A 17,447-nucleotide genomic window follows, 5' to 3' on the forward strand; every position below is an offset into this window, starting at 1 on the left:
TGAAATGTTAAAATAAATATATTTTTTACAATTAAAGATTAAAATAATGTTTTTATACAGATAAAAATTAAAGTGATCTCCACACTTGTAATTTGAATGAATAAAATTGATATTTATAACTTTCTTTACGTTGATATTGAATTTTTAATGTTCTGAGTCCATGGTCTCTCCACGTTGGTTAATTTTGACTGCGTTGACAGTATAATAATAAACTATCCCTCGAAACTACGTGGAGTCCACGAAGTGACTGGAGTGAGGAGTCCAACTTAACGTTACACTCTTATGCTTAAGAATTTTTTACACGAAACAATTTTAAGAACTCTAGTTCTACATGCATGAGTGAATAATAATAACTTCAAAAGTAAAACAGAGCTATGATTATGGTTATATACACATGCTATTGACGCGAGGCATTTTCTGCACTTAATTGTTTAAAAGACTAGATAGCCACCATGCTCAGAATCCAAAGCACCAGGGAGAACTCGAAGGCAAACAGAGTGTGGAGCAACCCTCTATCAAGCAGAAACCCAAACAGTGTTATCCCTCCATAATTGTGCTGCAAATACGTCACTGTAATAATCGAAGACAACCTCAACACCTCACTACAACTAGAAAAATGGAAAGAAGTTCATTGTTTTTAAACAATGTTATTTTCACATTAAAATACCATTTTTACACACGGTAATCTAGTTTCCTAATCAAAACTTTACTTGTCTTAGGATATAGCAGATTTGGATCAGCATATGTGATTAAGTAATATGACATAGTTATATTAAAACCAAAAAAAAAAAATACAATTTTTTATCAAATTTAATTATTGAATTTTATAACTAATTATAGTATCTATTTTCTTAATCAAAGTTCTATATCCTTTTTTGCAATATATTGATATCATGTTTCTTATTAATAACACGAGGTTATCCAAATTCGTTGCCATATATATATATATATAATATACCCTTTTGGCATCCTAGCTATTACCATGATCACAACAGAATAAATTGGCTTCAATTGTGCCTCTGCAAGAGTTTTAAACTAGAGATAACACTTACCCAAAGCTTGCCTAGTTTGGAAAGAAGAAGGTGTTTGTGGGGTTACTGATATGCGTATGTCTGAGGAATCAGAATCACTGCCACTGGCTAGCCCCTCTTGCATTTGGGATTTCCACTGCTCTGATGCAGCAGATGCATTGGTCACCAACATGTGCCACCTTGTGGCAATTGACACTATCCCTTGAGCTCTGTGGGTGATTCTCGCCGCACCCATAAGGCACAAGAAGAAGCCACTCAACTGCACAGCTGAACAAATCTGCACCATAAAAATCAAATCCTAATTAGAGGCATCGTCGGTTTATAAGTTATTTTTAACTTCTTTTATGTCATAAAATTTTATATGATAAAAGTTCATTAAATAAAAACTTAATTGAATTATTTATCCAAACACACAACAACTAAGAATAAAAAGAGCAAAATTAATTAAAGTGAGGCTTCAATTTTACCATAAGGTCACCAGAATTGAAGAAGGTGGTGTCAGATTTTGATTCCAAAACCAGTAACAGAGAACCCAATTGACTAACAGTGATTGTGACCAAGCAGCCAATTATAAAGAACCTGTATCTATGACTTGTGACCCATAACTGTCTCCTAATCCTCACGTGCTCTCTGAATATCATACTTGCATTAGATCCACACCCTTCAAACAGCTTATGCAGCCCTTCAAACCTCAGAATCTGAAGCTCGCAGGTTAGCCTAAAAAGAACACACACCAACAAGAACACGCCCGTTCTGTAAACCCAGGAAACCAATACCAAAACAAACACAATTGAGTTCAGTGTGAACCCGGGGGTGATATAAGGAACTGAAATTTCCACCCTCAAAAAAAGTAGGATTTTGTGCCCAAGTTCCACAAAGAAAGAGGGCAACATTATGAATGCTAAGTATCTGAAAGCTTTCTGAAGCTCACGTGTGTACCCACGTTGAACATACATCGAGTCCTCCTGTAACACATCCAAGAACAGAAGCTGCCTAAGGCCATACCTGCAAAATCATAAGTATATTGAAGGTTTTATTACAATAAATTTCAAATGCAATGATATAAGTTAAGCATGTTTCAAATAATAAAATGCAAGTGAACTGGAAACAGCTTAAAACAACAATTTTTTATTATTTATAATATTGTCATGAACCATCTTTGGCAGACCCTTTCACCTCAAGGAATCTCAACATATACTATGAACCATTTATTTTTTTCAAAGCTGAAATTATTACGTGAATGCTTTATAACATCTATGAAATATGTGATGTTACATACATTAATATCATGCATCTGATTGAAACGGAAAATGGAGAGACCTACCTTCGGAAGAAACGGGAGAGAGTGAAGAAGGCGATAATGGCGAGGCCTGATTCTGGTAATTGGAGAAGCTTGATGAGGGAGAACGGTTGGAGTTGAGAAGCTGAGGCAGGGACACGAACGAAGAGGAAGGAGAAGAGAGGGACAGCGATGGTGAGGAATAGGAAGAAAACGTAGGAAGTGAGTTTTCCAACGCAAGAAGTGTGTTCGAGAGCACACCATTGAAGGCTCATGCGAAAGTTTCCAAGTTCGTCAACAGTGTTGTTAGATTTTGATTTCGCAAGAGATGGTTGGAGGAGCAAGGGAATGTTGAGTTGGCTTTTTTCTTCGTTTTTGGAGAACGATAGGGTTGTGGCAGAGGCAGAGATATCAATGTCCATGGCTTGTTCTGTGGTGGCCTTCATTGTTGAAGAGACAGAGAGTAACAGAGTGAGGAGATCAGGAAACCAGAACACTGGGTTTGTCAGTGTTATTATGTGTCAATCAAAACTGATCTTTTTAGTGAAAGAGACAGTATAATACAACTTTTTAAAATCTTAAATAAAATTTAACTAATAATTAATCATGTATTACTTTTTTAAATAAATGTGCATAAAAATAAAAATTAATGAAAAAAATACAAGTTAACTTAAAAAATTATAAATTAGTTCAGAGTTTAAAAAATGTTATTTGCATTAAATATTCAAGATAGAGATTTTTATATTTATAATAATTGGTTTAAAAATTATTTTATGATTTTTAGTTGATTTTGATATCACCAATATATTAAAATAAACTTTTTTTATTGATAAATTGAAATTAATATATATATTGTTACTTAAAAAATTATATAGCTTTCAAATGCTTAAATATAATTATGATCAGTGTAGGAATAAGAGGAGGGAACACAAAAAAGTATAAACCTTGCTTTGTCCTGCGAGAACACTTTAGGTTTAGGTTAAGTCAAGAATAAAGGACATTTGAGAAGTATTAGTGTTTCTTTTTACTGTGAGAGCTTTTTCTGTTCCCCATTTGATTTTGTGAGCCACTCGTGCGTCATATGTAATAAGATAGACGAAGATGTGAATTTAATTCTTACAAATTAAAGTTGACATCTTTGTAAATCAATTATTTCATAAATGTAGTTTTCACATAATAAATGAAATAAATTTAGAGCATATTTAATTACTGTTTTAAAAATAATTTTTATTTTTAAAAATAAATTATAATATAAAATTGTATTAAAATTTATTTTTTTAAAACAAAAAACTGTTTTCAAAATAGTAATCAAATATACCATTCATTTTCGATTTTAATAATTGTTTGTCTGATTTTGTCATTTGTACTGTTTTTTTTTTTCACTTTAAATATTAGAAATTGTTATTATTAAATCTCTCTATATATTTTTTAAAATATAAAAAATTGATATAAACAGAGAGTTGAAAAAATAACTATTTGAGAAAGATAAATATTTTTAAAAAAGAGAGTGTGCGCGTGCACGCATTGTCACTTCACCTCAGATTTTCTTTTTCTCACTGTATGTTCTGATATCTCATCATTTTTCCTCTCAAAATCTATTATATACCAAACGAAGGTTAAAAGATACAAAACCAATGTGCATGTTTGGCAATGATTTTTTAGGAAAAATAATCCCTTATAAATATCAATAATATTAATAAGTCTGCCGAGCCTCTTGCAATATCTCGTGTTATTATTTCTTTTCTTTCCCACTCAATGGAATATTTAATAATTTATTTTAACAAACAACTGGTCTTTTAAATGGTTGATCCATACTACTGGAATCCATGTTATAATCATTTTTAAACGAACAATGGGTATTTTGAAACTGCTAAGCTAATATCTTATTATCAAGGCAGGTAATTAAAGGCATAGGCTCAGGAAAAAAAAATGAAACTTAGCATGCAAGTTACAGTAATCTCATCATAGGAACCAAATTAAGACCTTATCGGCATTCGTTTTTTTTTTAAATAGACAAATAATATTATAATCACGCATATCTCATAATTAGAAAGACAAAAAAGAAAATAAAAAAACAAGAACAAAGAATTTCAATCACTTTGGATATTGTCTAGTAAATTCAGATCATAATAAGCACATTAGACAACAAAAGTCGCGTATTATACTTATTTTAGAGACGACCAATGTGATAGAAGGCATCAACCTCACCATTAACAAGAAAAAACAGCCTCTAACCAGGCCACAACCAAGACAGAAATATAAATACCCATTTAACAAAAGCATCTTTGGAAATGAAGACCACAAACAACATAGGCCGGCTTAACCAGCTCATTCTTTGTAGGAAGGACCTTGTCAATGTCACCTCATAAACCATTGAATCAAAATTTCTTGTGCACAATCTCTATCATTTCTCAATTCTCACCATTTTCTTTATCCTCAATTTCCCTATTTCCTACCATATCAACCAAAACCCATATCACTTTTCACCTTCCAATGATGGTTCATAAAAGAGAACACTGCCTTCTTATGCTCTTTATGTTCGCCACTTGTTTTTTGCCATCATTAGGTGACAACGCTCAAGTTTTGTTGAACTTCAGAAGCTCCTTGTCCAATGCTGATGCTTTAAACAACTGGGGGAACGAGGCTATCAATTTGTGTAGCTGGACTGGTATATTATGTGTCAATCTCACATTTCATGGTTTGAGACTAGAAAATATGGGACTAAGTGGAACAATTAACGTAGATGCGCTGCTTGAATTGTCTACTTTGAACACCTTTAGTGTTATTAACAATAGCTTTGAGGGTCCAATGCCTGCATTCAACAAGCTAGTGAAGTTAAGGGCATTGTTTCTGACCAATAACAAATTCTCTGGTGAAATTCCGAATGGTGCTTTTGAAGGCATGAAACGCCTCAAGAGAGTATTCTTGGCAGAAAATGGGTTCACGGGTCCTATTCCTATATCTCTTGCTATATTGCCTAAACTTGTGGATGTGGATTTGCATGGAAATAGTTTTGATGGTAACATACCAGAATTTCATCGGAGTGATTTCAGAGTGTTCAATTTATCAAACAACCGATTGGAGGGTCCAATACCAGAAAGCTTGAGCAACAAAGATCCAAGCTCATTTGTTGGTAAGCTGGTTTCGTATCTGTAATTGTCTTAACCTATATGGACTGAATTAGTTTTTATTTGTTCCCACCCATCATATCATTACATGAAATTCAATACAAATATCCAACTTTGTTTATTAAATTTGAACTGATTCTCACAATATACTTTGCCAAAACCAAACATTTTCACCTCTCAAGTTCTCGCCGTATATATATCAGATAAATTTTCTTGCATGTTTGAACATTCTTTTGCTATTGATGATGCTTGTTAACTTGTAGGTTATATTTGAAAGAACTTATGAAAGACTCTCATAAATTATTTTTTGATAAACTTATTTCAATAAACTTCTTCTTGGTACAGTTTATTAAAATAAACTATTCTCAATTTATTTTAACAAATTATATTATTAAATTTAAGGTACAAGCCATCGTTTTGAAAAATTTATTAAACAATTACTTAATTCAAAAATCCTGTGATATAATTTGATGTGAGGATGATATTTTGACATCCTTAAAGGGGTGTTGTTCGGGGATAACAAAGTCAACGATAATCAAATTATGTTGCTACAAGGTCAAGATTAAACCAAACATATATTTATTTCTTGTACTTCTTCTTAGAGGACATCTTAGATACATGTTTTGTCTAATTTTTCTAGTGTAACAGGCAATCAAGGTCTATGTGGAAAACCTCTAAGCCCTTGCCCCAGTATCACCCCCTCACCCTCAGGTCAACGGCCGAATTTGACTCATACAAACCAAGACGAAGAGCACAAGAAAAAGCGCCTCCTTTTAACCGCTATCGTAGTGGTGGGTGTGATTGTCATGGCTTCAGTAGTAGCACTTCTGTTCATCCGTTACCGTCGAAGGAAAAGTGGACAACCAGTGTCGGTGGTGGAGGAAGCACAGCCCCAGAACACAAACTCAGTCTCTAGTGGGTCGAAATCCATGGTTCTTGCCTCAAGTGAATCGAAGAAGAGTGAGGATGGAAGCTTGAACTTTGTTAGGAAGGAGAGGGAGGTGTTTGATTTGCAAGATTTGCTTAGGGCCTCAGCTGAGGTTTTGGGGAGTGGTAGTTTTGGATCCACGTACAAGGCTATGGTATTGAGTGGACCAGTTGTGGTGGTGAAGAGATTCAAGAACATGAACAATGTTGGGAAAAGAGACTTTTTTGAGCATATGAAAAGGCTTGGGAGGTTGACACACCCTAATCTACTCCCTCTTGTTGCATTCTACTATGGAAAACAAGAGAAACTTTTGGTTAATGACTTCGCTGAAAATGGCAGCTTGGCTTGTCATCTTCATGGTATGGTATACTGGCATGCCCACATTATTAACATTCAAATAATACCTTATTTTTTGAAGTTCACTTCAAGTGTTTTTAAATATTTAAATGTTATTTTAAAATAAATATTTATTTTATATTGAAAATAGAAAAGCACAATAAAAATAGAGGCAATATTTCAATAAAATATTTTATAAAACAAAACACTTAACTAAACTTAATTTTAACTAAAAAACTTATCAAAATAATTAAAAAAAAATTGAATAAATCATATTAAAATAATATCTTTGTATATTTTGGGGTGATTGATTTGCAGGTAGACGTGGTAGTGAGCTGGATTGGGGAACTCGATTGAAGATCATAAAAGGAGTGGGAAGGGGGTTAGCTTACCTATACAAAGAGTTCCCCGACAAAGACTTACCACACGGCCATCTTAAATCATCGAATGTAGTGCTGGACAATTCATTTGAACCTCGTTTGGCAGAGTATGGACTCGTGGCAGTGGTGGACAAGAGTCACGCTCAGCAATTCATGGTAGCTTATAAGTCTCCAGAGGTGAGCCAGAACGAGAGACCCAGTGAGAAGAGTGACGTTTGGTGTTTGGGGATACTAATATTGGAGCTTTTGACGGGAAAGTTTCCTGCGAATTATTTAAGGCATGGGAAGGGAGCGAGTGAGGATTTGGGTGAATGGGTGAAGTCAATTGCGAGGGAAGGGTGGAGCGGTGAGGTGTTTGATAAAGATATTATGGGGAGAAGGAGTGGGGAGGGTGAGATGTTGAAGTTGTTGAGAATTGGAATGGCTTGCTGTGAATGGGATTTGGAGAACAGGTTGGGTTGGAAGGAGGCAGTGGCAAAGATTGAAGAGTTGAAAGAAAGAGACAGTGTTGATGATGGAAGTGAGGGGATTGATCATCTCTACTCATCTACAAGTATCAGTCAGGATGACACTCTGTCTTTTGTTAGATGATTTCGGTGTTATATTTTTTCTATATTGTTTCATCAGATGAATAAAAGATTAGTAGAAAGATCTTATAGGAATAAATTAATATTAAGTTTAAACATGTTTTTACTTTTTTTAATTTTAACCTTTTAGTTTATGACATAGTTAATTAAGAGATTGTTATGTATTATTATTTTTATCGTTATTGTTATTTCTGTTGTGCTACATCAACATACAAAATAAAATTAAAAGGAATTTTTTTAAGAGAATAAAATTAATGTTTAAAAAAAACATAAGAATTAAAAATATATTTAAGGATTAAGATTATTATGTAATAACGTTGATATGCTGATTTTTTATGAAAGTACTCTTTGCAGCTAGCCAGTATTATCGTTACACACTCCGCACCTATAAAAAGAAATGGATAAATGTTTGGTTTTTTAGTTGAGCATATGCTTATTACTCCATTTGTTCAATGTTTTGGTAAAGTTTTTAAAAAAATTTGAAAGAATCGTTGTGAAAAAAAAAAGTTAAAAAAAAGAATTATGTTTTAACTAATTTTAAGTTGTTCTTTAACTTAAAATTAAGAGGCCGTTTGTTTTTCCAAAATGTTTTTATTTTTAATTATAAAATTATTGCATATATATATATTTTTAAAATTTTGTAGACGAAACAATAACAAATAAAGTGAAAATATTATAATTAAAGATAAAATAAAAACTTATTATTTTTTCTCTTAACATTTTTATATAAAAAGTATCTGTGTGTATAAATTAAACTAACTTTGTTAAACATTAAGAAAAAAGAAAAAAGAAAAAAGAAAAATTGGACCGGGTTAAAGCCCTTGGGCTTGGTGTGGTTGGTAAAGTGGCCCGTGTGAAAGGCAGAAGGCGATTTTAATGGCGAGAGTGTGCTTCTCTTCGACGTTCCCGCGCGCGCTCCATTTCGTGATTCACCGTCACTCTCCCTCCTCCATTTCGCTGCTTCTAAACTCCCTTCACTTTAAAATGTAAATATAAAGTAAATCTTCCTTTGTTTTCCTTCTTACACTGCAATTCACTCGTAAAGTTAACAATATTCGGTTACAGTAACGGGAGAAGGGAACGGTCTGTGACTGGTATTGTTAGGGCTTTTCAATCTTTCTCTGCTAAACCTATGAGTTGGTGGGAAGACGTTCAGGAACCTCGGGTTCTCGTCGCTCCCGGTAATTTTACTTCTCTTTCACTCTTTTAACAACATTACTTTTGAATTTTGTTATTCTTCTTTATTTTCATATAAAAAAATATAATTAGTTCTTCACTTCTGCTTGCACTTGGACTTGAAACTGTTCTTATTTCATATAGTTCCCGTTGTACATTGATAAACATACTGTTGAATAAGCGTTATGAAATTAGGTTAATCTGTGAATTCTGAAAGTGGAATACATTTTTTTTCTTGAAATGTGCTGCCAAAAACTGACAAGGATGCCGATAAAAAGACATAAATGATAAATTACGTTTTGCTCTGAGAAAACACGTGAATAGAACTGTAACAAGATTAAATTTAACAACAATATGCTGCTGTTTAATAGTTTCCAATAGTTAATATATGCCTCTGTAGCCTTGGTAAGCTATAGCTGCTGATTAGTTGTTTCAATTTATATCCTTCTTCTGCTACCACTTTTTGATTATTATTTATGCCGTCTAGAGATTTTTTTAGGTAACTTCTGCTTTGCTTTATAATAACGCGCTGATGCTTTTTTTTTCCCCATCAAGTACAGATCCTGGTACAAATGGAAACGGTTTGGGAGATATGATATTGCTCCGCCATCCCAAATCTGGTAGTTCAAAGAATATCCATTATTTTATGTACTTCTTATCATGTTTATGTTAATATTCGCATAAAGCTATGATTTATAATAATTTTCTGTCTGGATTTCTTAATGTGTTGATTGGAATTCTATACAGTTCTGTTAATAATATTATACTACTTTGCTATAAATCTTTCTAAAGGAATTAGACCTTATTGAGGTTTTTGAATGCTCTCCCTGTCTTGGCTTTTTCATATGATTTGCTTGTTTGACAGGAAATGGAACACAATATCTGTTTGTAAATGGAGTGCTTCAAGAACTTCAATGGTTTAAGAACTTGTATGGATCTTGGTTTTTGGGTGATTATATAAGTGAAGGTAGATGTTTGATTATCTAAGATGCTAAAGTATACATTTTGCATTGTTACTTATGGTTTACTTTCTCTCATTGATCTCTTGTCTAATAATCTTTTTTTTTTTTACGTCTACCTTAATTTTTTTTTCCTGTGGTGCTTGTGCCATATTCTTGTACTTCTAACAAACACTTAAAAAAAATTTCCTGTTCCTATCCTAGTCTGAATGAAAGCATCATCATTCATTTTGTTATGTTAGTAGTGTGTAGTTCTTCTACTCATGTAGAAACTGTAAGTAAACTATACTTTTGGCAGAAATTCATTTGATTCTTTTCATTGTTATCTTTTCTTTGTTCCCCAACAGATGGTCGGCTGTATTTATCCACACCAATTGATCCTGTTTTCATTATGTTGCCTATATTTGAGGATGCTAGAATGAAGGTAATTAGTTTTATATCTCTTTTGAACCATTGGAATTGGAAGACATTTTCTATTTCAAATTCTTTTCCATTTGTGCTAATCCCTGGTCAACTATTGCTGATTAAGTAGAGTAAAAGTTTTAGTTGCATATGTGACACCCATGTATAGAGCCCACTTACATTAATAAGTATATAACTCCTCTAAAGTCTAAATTGCAGGCAGCACTTAAGATGTTAAAATGCACAAATCTCAATCGTTAATAATAATGGATGGTAAATTATAGTTACAACTCATTTAAGTAAATCCACCCCAGGTTATTTTAAAATTAACAATTATCTAGTTAAAAAAAACTGACAGATATGCTTTCCACTTTTTTACTCCATGTTCAGTGCAACCATGTAGTCTTGAATGGGTGAATGGTATTCTACAGCATTCAATTGAAAAAGTGACTGAATATTCATCAATAAATATCAATATTATTATCTTGTTACTTTTTTTTCCTAGAAGAGTCATATCACACCAATAATTATATGTTTATCCACAAAGGAACGTACACACAGAGCCATAGATATGCCTTGTTTGCGAGGTCCACAAAACTTTTACTAATGAGGTTTGTGAATGAGTTAATTAGGTCTAGATTGCATTTTCCCCTCAAAATTTATATCTCTGAATATCACTGGTTTCTTTAAAATGCATGCAGAAAGGGGATGATCTTGGGAAGTTCAGGCAATTGGATGAGATCTTGTTTATTGATGGGTATCCTGGCTATCAGCAATTATTGTCTGTTGTGGAGAACTGCATGCAAGTAGTTTGCGAAGTCAAAGGTGATCCTAGTCTTGTACACCATCTCTTTACATCTTGAGTTTGAAAGTTTGCCATGTTTTCTTATGATTTAAGTAATTTATTGGGAAGATATGGAGGAAAGAAAAGGATAAGTTTGTTGTTGGCTTTGTTTTTTATATTATTGATGACAGCAATTGTTTGTTAATATTCTTTCTTGTTTTTAATTCTCATGGACTTCTATCTTTATGCATATGCAGAAGTAGGATCCTTAAAATTCTTCAGACTTGATGACTCAAAGGTTCTACGTTGGCTGTGCTATAAGGTTTGCCTACATTTCCTTAATTGTCATTTAGTCTATATGATGTTATATCCCCCACCCCAAGGAGAAAAAAAACTGGTATACACAATGTAGCTGCACAGCAAATCCCGTCCACCATGTACTATTGTGGAGGTATAATATTTAGCACATGGATGTCTGAACTTCATGATGCTCCCCATGAAAATGTAAACAAGACTGAATTATGACTCATCTATTTCATCATGCTATTAACTTTGCATCATTGGAGTCACAGACACAGCCTATCTTCAGAGTTGATTGCTGATACAAGCATTCATCAATAAGACAACCTAGGAAATTCTTAAATTGCTTTATAGTTGGTTTACATTCTAACTTACTTTTCTATTTAACTTTGGGCATATGTATTGTCATATTTGATTTAGTGGCTAGAAAACTTTTCACTTGTATTAAAGTTTGTGAATTTGATTTCCTTATTTTAGGTTTATCAGCTGAAACAGACACTACCCAAATTAGACAAAAACTATGCTGTTCAATCAGAGAAAGACACATGTAAAGTGTTTATAACTTTTATGTTCTGTTAGCTTTTGGAGAATTTTATTATGTTGAGGTTAAATTGAAAAAAGAAAACTGCGATGAGGGGTACAGTAGTGTGGAAGTGACGCTTCCCTTTTTGTGTGTGTAAATACCTGTTAAAATAATTTTGGAAAGATATATTGTACAGTATTCATCGAAACAAATAATTACATGTTATGTTGGTTGTTAAATTTGGGAAATGGAAATAAGATGGCGGAATTTATCTATTGTTGATAGGTATCTTTTTTCCTTCTATGTGAAAACCACACTAGCAGTTACTGGTTTGTTTCTTGTTTGAGGAATTATCAATTAAGGATGCACTTCCTCTGTCTCTAGTTCTCGATTGGTGCATGAGCAAAATACACATCTATTTTGATGCTTCATGTGCAGTTGTATGTTTAGTTACTTCAATTGAAGCACCAATATCATCCTTGATAATATTCCCTAATCCCTTGGCCATAAATATTAATGGTGATGCTTCTCGCATGCACCTCATTTCTTTTTATTATTTCTGGTTTAGCTGTTCATTAACGTAATTAGGTTACTGATGCAGTGATTGATGCGGTCTCTATTTTAGGAGAGTATTTGAAGGAAGAGCCTTGGTTGCAGCTTTTGTGTAAGCATCTCAAGTATGGCCTTTCAGAATGTCTTGTTCTAAATATATTACTTATATATTCCTTGTGGTTATAAGAGAAACCAAAGTTGAGGGAATGGGATTCTTACGCCTTAAGGAGAATTTTCTTTTGCAGGTTAAATATACTTGATGTTACCGGAAAAACACAAGTAAATGCTGAAGGAAGTAACTCAGGTTTATGTAATGAATTACAGGTATTTCCTAGAACACGAGAAGAATGTGATTAGTCTTTAGGTTTTTCTATTTTTGTTTTGTATTTATTTGTTTACTACTAATTTTATCAGGAACGGAGTGATAAGAAGGTTGCAGTTGCAAAGAAAGGTAGACAAACAAAGAAGGTAAAATTGGAGACAGAATCACATAACATCAAGGATATGTTTTCGAGGGCCTCCCGAAAGAAAAGTTAAAATTATTCCTTTCCCATTTGCATTGGTGGAAATGGGTCATTGTCACGTTGTATCATTTTTCTAGACTTGCGAGTAGTGGATAAGCACTGAGTCAGTTCCTAGTTTGTACCATCCGTTTATTGCTATTCATTTCGAGATTTTATTATTATTAATTTATATAATCCAATTTGATACCCTTACCTTTTCTAATGCCTCATCTCTTGGACCTATCTCGTCTCATTGCGAAGTTTGCTAGTTTTTATCTCCTATCATTTCATCCTATATTATTCTGAGTGATATTGTAATTTCCTATAGTATCCTTTTTGATATTTTTTAAATATTTCATAAGAAAACATTAAATAGTGAAGTAATATATTTAATATCTTAAAATACACAAGTATTTGATATTTTTTTAGTAGCATTTCCAAAAGTCATTAAAATTATAGTAGCTGTTTTACATTTCTGTAAATTATTAAACGAACATGTCTCGTAATCCGTCTTCCAATTATATAGTTATAACACCCTCGATCATCTGAGAACAGAAAAGGAAAATCTTTAACTAAAGAATAATTATGTCTTTATTTAAACACATTATTTATGCAGGATAGAACTGGTTAATTATTTAAACTAGAGTAAAATTGGATACACGTATTGGCAGCCGCAAATGTCCGCATATCCGTTATACAATTAGAGCATATGCCCAATCTCTTGAGCATTTATTCGTAAAATTTATAAATTAAAATAATATATTTTTAATTAATTATTTTTAAAATATTAGTCATTGAGATTAATTTCAAATATTTAAAAATAATTTTTTAAACTTATATCCAAGAGCATATTATAAGAATTTATGTATACTAATCTTTTTAAAAAATTACAGAATATAATATATTAATAAGATTAAATATTATGATTTTTAATAAAAATTATTATTTTTAATCACAGAAAAACCAATTTAAAAATAGAAGTTAATATTCATATTATATATATATATATATATATATATATATATATTCAATATAATGACATTTTTCTCTTTTTGGTTATTTAAATTAATATTTTCAATTAAATAGAAGAAAGAAAGTAGAAAATCTCCTTAGCGTGACACATGATTGATCATGTCATTAACATATTTAAAGCTCTTCATTGTCCCACCGAACCATATCTCCTTTCGTCTTGGAGACTCAACCCCTCTCTCTCTCTCTCCCTCTCTCCCTCTCTCCGTGTTATTCTTCAACTGCACCTGCAACTACAAGGTAATTCATATTAGAATTTGAAACTGTATCAACCAGTCACTTTTTGTATTGCATTCATCACTGACTTGCATCTACGAAGGTTGCTTTAGCAGCACTTTGATTCTTCTTCACCTTTAAAGTTATAAGTGTTGCTTAAGTGCGTGACTTTTATGGTGTTAATCAATTCATTCCTCTTGACTCTGTTTGATGCAAAAATCAAGTTATTCTCTAAAGAATAATGCATAAGGGTCTTTTGATCCTTCCCAAAAAATGAAGATTTTGATACTCTTTTGGGTCCATTAAAATCCACTTGAATACAAAGATTGCCAATTTCTTGAGTTGAGAAATGTTTTAAGTACACAGACCCACTTTAGATGCACAGTTTTAACTGTGATTACAATTGGACACTATTTCACACATATACTTTAATTCTGTCACGCAATCATTGATCATCAAAACCATTGAATGTGGTTTGGAGTGTGCAATGCTGTTTCATTAGGATTAGGAAGGTGTCTACGCAACCCCCCTTTGACTGGTTTTAAAGAATGAAGCATCCTCATGGGGAATATCCCTCATATTTGTTTTCATACATGGTCATCAATTCTTCCACTCTGTCTTTTCTTGCCCGTTTCTCTCTTCAGAAACTTCTGTCCTATCTCTAAGTATAAGATTTCTCCACTCTGCTTCCTTCCCATCTTAATTGAAGGACAGCTTCAGACAATTTGTGAAATTTAAGAAATAACAAAGTTCTATTTATCTGCCCTTGCAATTTGCAATAGTAAATAAACTACTGTGAAAGTTAAAGTTCAAAGTTTTATTGATATGGTGTTGTAGTCCATGTTGGATGTTATTTTCGAAATTCATATGTTTATCTTGATCACTTAGGTATCAAGAATACTTATAAAAGAGAGAGGAGAACATCTGTTTTCTGCAGGAGCCAATGGCAGGGTTAAATTTTGAAGCCACATATACTGACAGCCATGATATTCTGAAGATATTTGCAGCTGAAGGTGTTGAGTTCCTTTTATCTTGTGAAGGGAAGGTAGCTTACTTTCTGCAGAAAACTGCTTTTCTATTATTTGTGTGTTGGTTAGGCCATAGGCTAGTAAATGGATTCAACTTTAGATTAACTGATTGTTTCAGTAGTTTAACTTCTCAGCCATCCTCAGAAGGTTCTCTTTTTTCTCCAAATAAATAAAAAGTAAAATCCAACTTAGAAAAACAAATTCTATCATTTGCTTAGTTTGTGACCTTGGTAGTATAGCTAATGCTTGTCATCTTTGAATCATGAGATTAGGTACCCTTGTCTGAATGCAGTGGGCAAATCATCTGCCTATTTTTCACTGCAAACTGGTGCAGGCCTTGCAGAGCTTTTGTTCCCCGTCTTGTTGAACTTTATGAAACACTGAGAAGAAAGGGAATAAATCTAGAGATCATCTTCATCTCCTTTGATCGTGATGAGGATGGATTCAAAGAACACTTCAAGAGTATGCCATGGCTAGCCGTTCCATTTGATGTAAATTTGCATAGAAGACTGATTGACAGATACAGAGTTGATCGAATCCCATCATTCCTTCCATTATGTTCTGATGGCATAACTGTTGAAGAAGACTTGATTGGATGCATTGAGGATTATGGTGCCGATTCATTTCCTTTCACAAGGAAGAGGCATGAGGAATTGAAAGCCATAGATAAAAGAAAACACGAGCAAGCAAATTTGGAAGAATTATTGGCACATGAAGGCCGTGACTTTCTAATCTCTGGAGATGATAGAAAGGTAGCATAATGCCCTACTTGGAGTTGTTGTTGACTATGTAGTAATTACACACATGATATTCACATGACTTATTGTTTCAGGTACCCATATCTGAACTAGCTGGTAAAACTATAGGCCTATATTTTGGTGCCTATTGGTCTCCTCCATGCTGTGCCTTCACTGTCCAACTTACAGATGCATACAATAATCTCAAGGCTGAAAAAGGCCATTGCTTCGAGATTGTTTTAGTGTCAACAGATAGGGATCCTGAAGAATTCAATGTCAACAAAAGTAGTATGCCATGGCTTGCTATTCCGTATGAGGACAGGACAAGGCATGATCTTCGAAGAATCTTTGACATTAAGGAAATTCCTGCTTTGGTTCTTATCGGAGCAGATGGGAAAGTTGTTAGTGAGAATGGGAAGTTCATGATTTCCTCATATGGTGCAGAAGCTTTCCCATTTACTGAATCGCGGATAAGAGAGCTAGAGGCAGCTCTGAGAAAGGAAGGAGAGGCTTTGCCTCAACAGGTTGAGGATGTCAAGCATGAACATGTACTGAAATTGGATATGGCCAAAGCATATGTATGTGATTCCTGTAAAAACCAAGGCAAGTTCTGGACATTCTCCTGTGATGTCTGTGATTATGACCTTCACCCAAGTTGTCTAGAAAAGGTCAACAATGACTAAAATTGATAGAATGTGTGTTTGGATTCATGTTGAAAGACTGCAAACATGAATTCAACACAGAACTTACAACTAATAGCGGTCAAGTAAACGTGGATTTATAGGTATTTAAACATGAATCTAAATACGCCAAGAGCATAAAGACACAAGGTCGCGATTAGTATTTTAGTGGTGATGGAATTAAAGTTTTAAAGCTTAATATTACATTTCTTTATGCTCTATAAGTCGGTTGTTGAAACTATCCGTTTGATTTAAATCAAGTAAGCTTTTGTAAGGGAAAGCTTTGAATAGAATTACTCTACTTAAAGAATGTTTAAGCACGCACTTCTTTTTGAAGGATGTGTGGTTTTTACTTGTAGCATGCTTGCATGATAATTATGATCTTAAATTTTAGTTTCTTATGTAAAAAGAAGAATATTATAAAAAAAATCTTAAGGTTGACTTTAAGCATAAAAAAGTGGTAATATTTTATTAAAAATAAGTATTTATCATATAAAAAATATAAAGTTGTAATAAATAAATAAATAAATATATATATATATATATATATTAATAAATTTGACTAATTTTGTATACTTTAAATCAATTTAAGGGTTTATGTTAATAAAATCTTACTATAAATTAACATTTTGTTTAAACAGCTTAATTCCTTTTTGTTTTAGGGGGTCAACAGTAGAAGCATAATGCTATATAAATTTAGTCTTGTTAACTGGTGCTTTGAGATCATTAATTAAGAAATCAATAAATAGTAATTTTTTAATAAAAAATTATATTAGAATGCATTAAAAAATTAAGGAAGAGTGTTATTTTTTATATTTTTAATAAAAAATTACTTTTAATTTTTAGTCAATATTCTTAGAGTATCAATTAATATTTTTCATAATTTTGA

At 32.8% G+C, this 17,447-nt stretch overlaps 4 protein-coding genes across 6 annotated transcripts; 3 read left to right on the plus strand and 1 right to left on the minus strand.

The window, feature by feature from the left end:
- Window positions 1-439: 439 nt before the first annotated feature.
- LOC113866200 lies at window positions 440-2,756 on the minus strand. The gene is made up of 4 exons (XM_027501082.1): window positions 2,356-2,756; window positions 1,499-2,036; window positions 1,053-1,308; window positions 440-570 (listed from the first exon to the last, which is right to left on the minus strand). The coding sequence occupies exons 1-4, from the start codon at window positions 2,754-2,756 to the stop codon at window positions 440-442; spliced, it is 1,326 nt and encodes a 441-aa protein (XP_027356883.1).
- A 2,050-nt stretch (window positions 2,757-4,806) lies between these two features.
- LOC113866201 (pollen receptor-like kinase 5) lies at window positions 4,807-7,673 on the plus strand. Its single transcript, XM_027501083.1, has 3 exons — window positions 4,807-5,443; window positions 6,087-6,738; window positions 7,034-7,673. Exons 1-3 carry the CDS (start codon window positions 4,807-4,809, stop codon window positions 7,671-7,673), a joined length of 1,929 nt encoding a protein of 642 aa, XP_027356884.1.
- An 843-nt stretch (window positions 7,674-8,516) lies between these two features.
- LOC113865490 (ribonuclease H2 subunit B) lies at window positions 8,517-13,088 on the plus strand. Of its 2 annotated transcripts, XM_027500081.1 has the most exons (11): window positions 8,517-8,655; window positions 8,735-8,850; window positions 9,406-9,465; window positions 9,711-9,812; window positions 10,152-10,228; window positions 10,908-11,031; window positions 11,248-11,312; window positions 11,768-11,837; window positions 12,415-12,490; window positions 12,611-12,689; window positions 12,780-13,088. In XM_027500081.1, the coding sequence occupies exons 1-11, from the start codon at window positions 8,546-8,548 to the stop codon at window positions 12,900-12,902; spliced, it is 1,002 nt and encodes a 333-aa protein (XP_027355882.1). In that variant the 5' UTR covers window positions 8,517-8,545; the 3' UTR covers window positions 12,903-13,088. The 2 variants fall into 2 exon arrangements, 1 of the variants encoding a protein (XP_027355882.1); XR_003504991.1 differs by lacking the exons at window positions 11,768-11,837; window positions 12,780-13,088 and having other exon boundaries at window positions 8,529-8,655; window positions 12,611-12,643.
- Window positions 13,089-14,033: 945 nt separating this feature from the next.
- LOC113864538 (probable nucleoredoxin 3) lies at window positions 14,034-16,913 on the plus strand. Of its 2 annotated transcripts, XM_027498371.1 has the most exons (4): window positions 14,034-14,137; window positions 15,002-15,158; window positions 15,414-15,893; window positions 15,974-16,913. In XM_027498371.1, exons 2-4 carry the CDS (start codon window positions 15,057-15,059, stop codon window positions 16,559-16,561), a joined length of 1,170 nt encoding a protein of 389 aa, XP_027354172.1. In that variant the 5' UTR covers window positions 14,034-14,137; window positions 15,002-15,056; the 3' UTR covers window positions 16,562-16,913. The 2 variants fall into 2 exon arrangements, with proteins under 2 accessions (XP_027354172.1, XP_027354173.1); XM_027498372.1 differs by having other exon boundaries at window positions 14,048-15,158.
- Window positions 16,914-17,447: the final 534 nt, after the last annotated feature.

This window comes from Abrus precatorius, unplaced genomic scaffold, assembly GCF_003935025.1.
Source record: "Abrus precatorius isolate BTA unplaced genomic scaffold, Abrus_2018 Scaffold4, whole genome shotgun sequence".
Taxonomy (NCBI): domain Eukaryota; kingdom Viridiplantae; phylum Streptophyta; class Magnoliopsida; order Fabales; family Fabaceae; genus Abrus; species Abrus precatorius.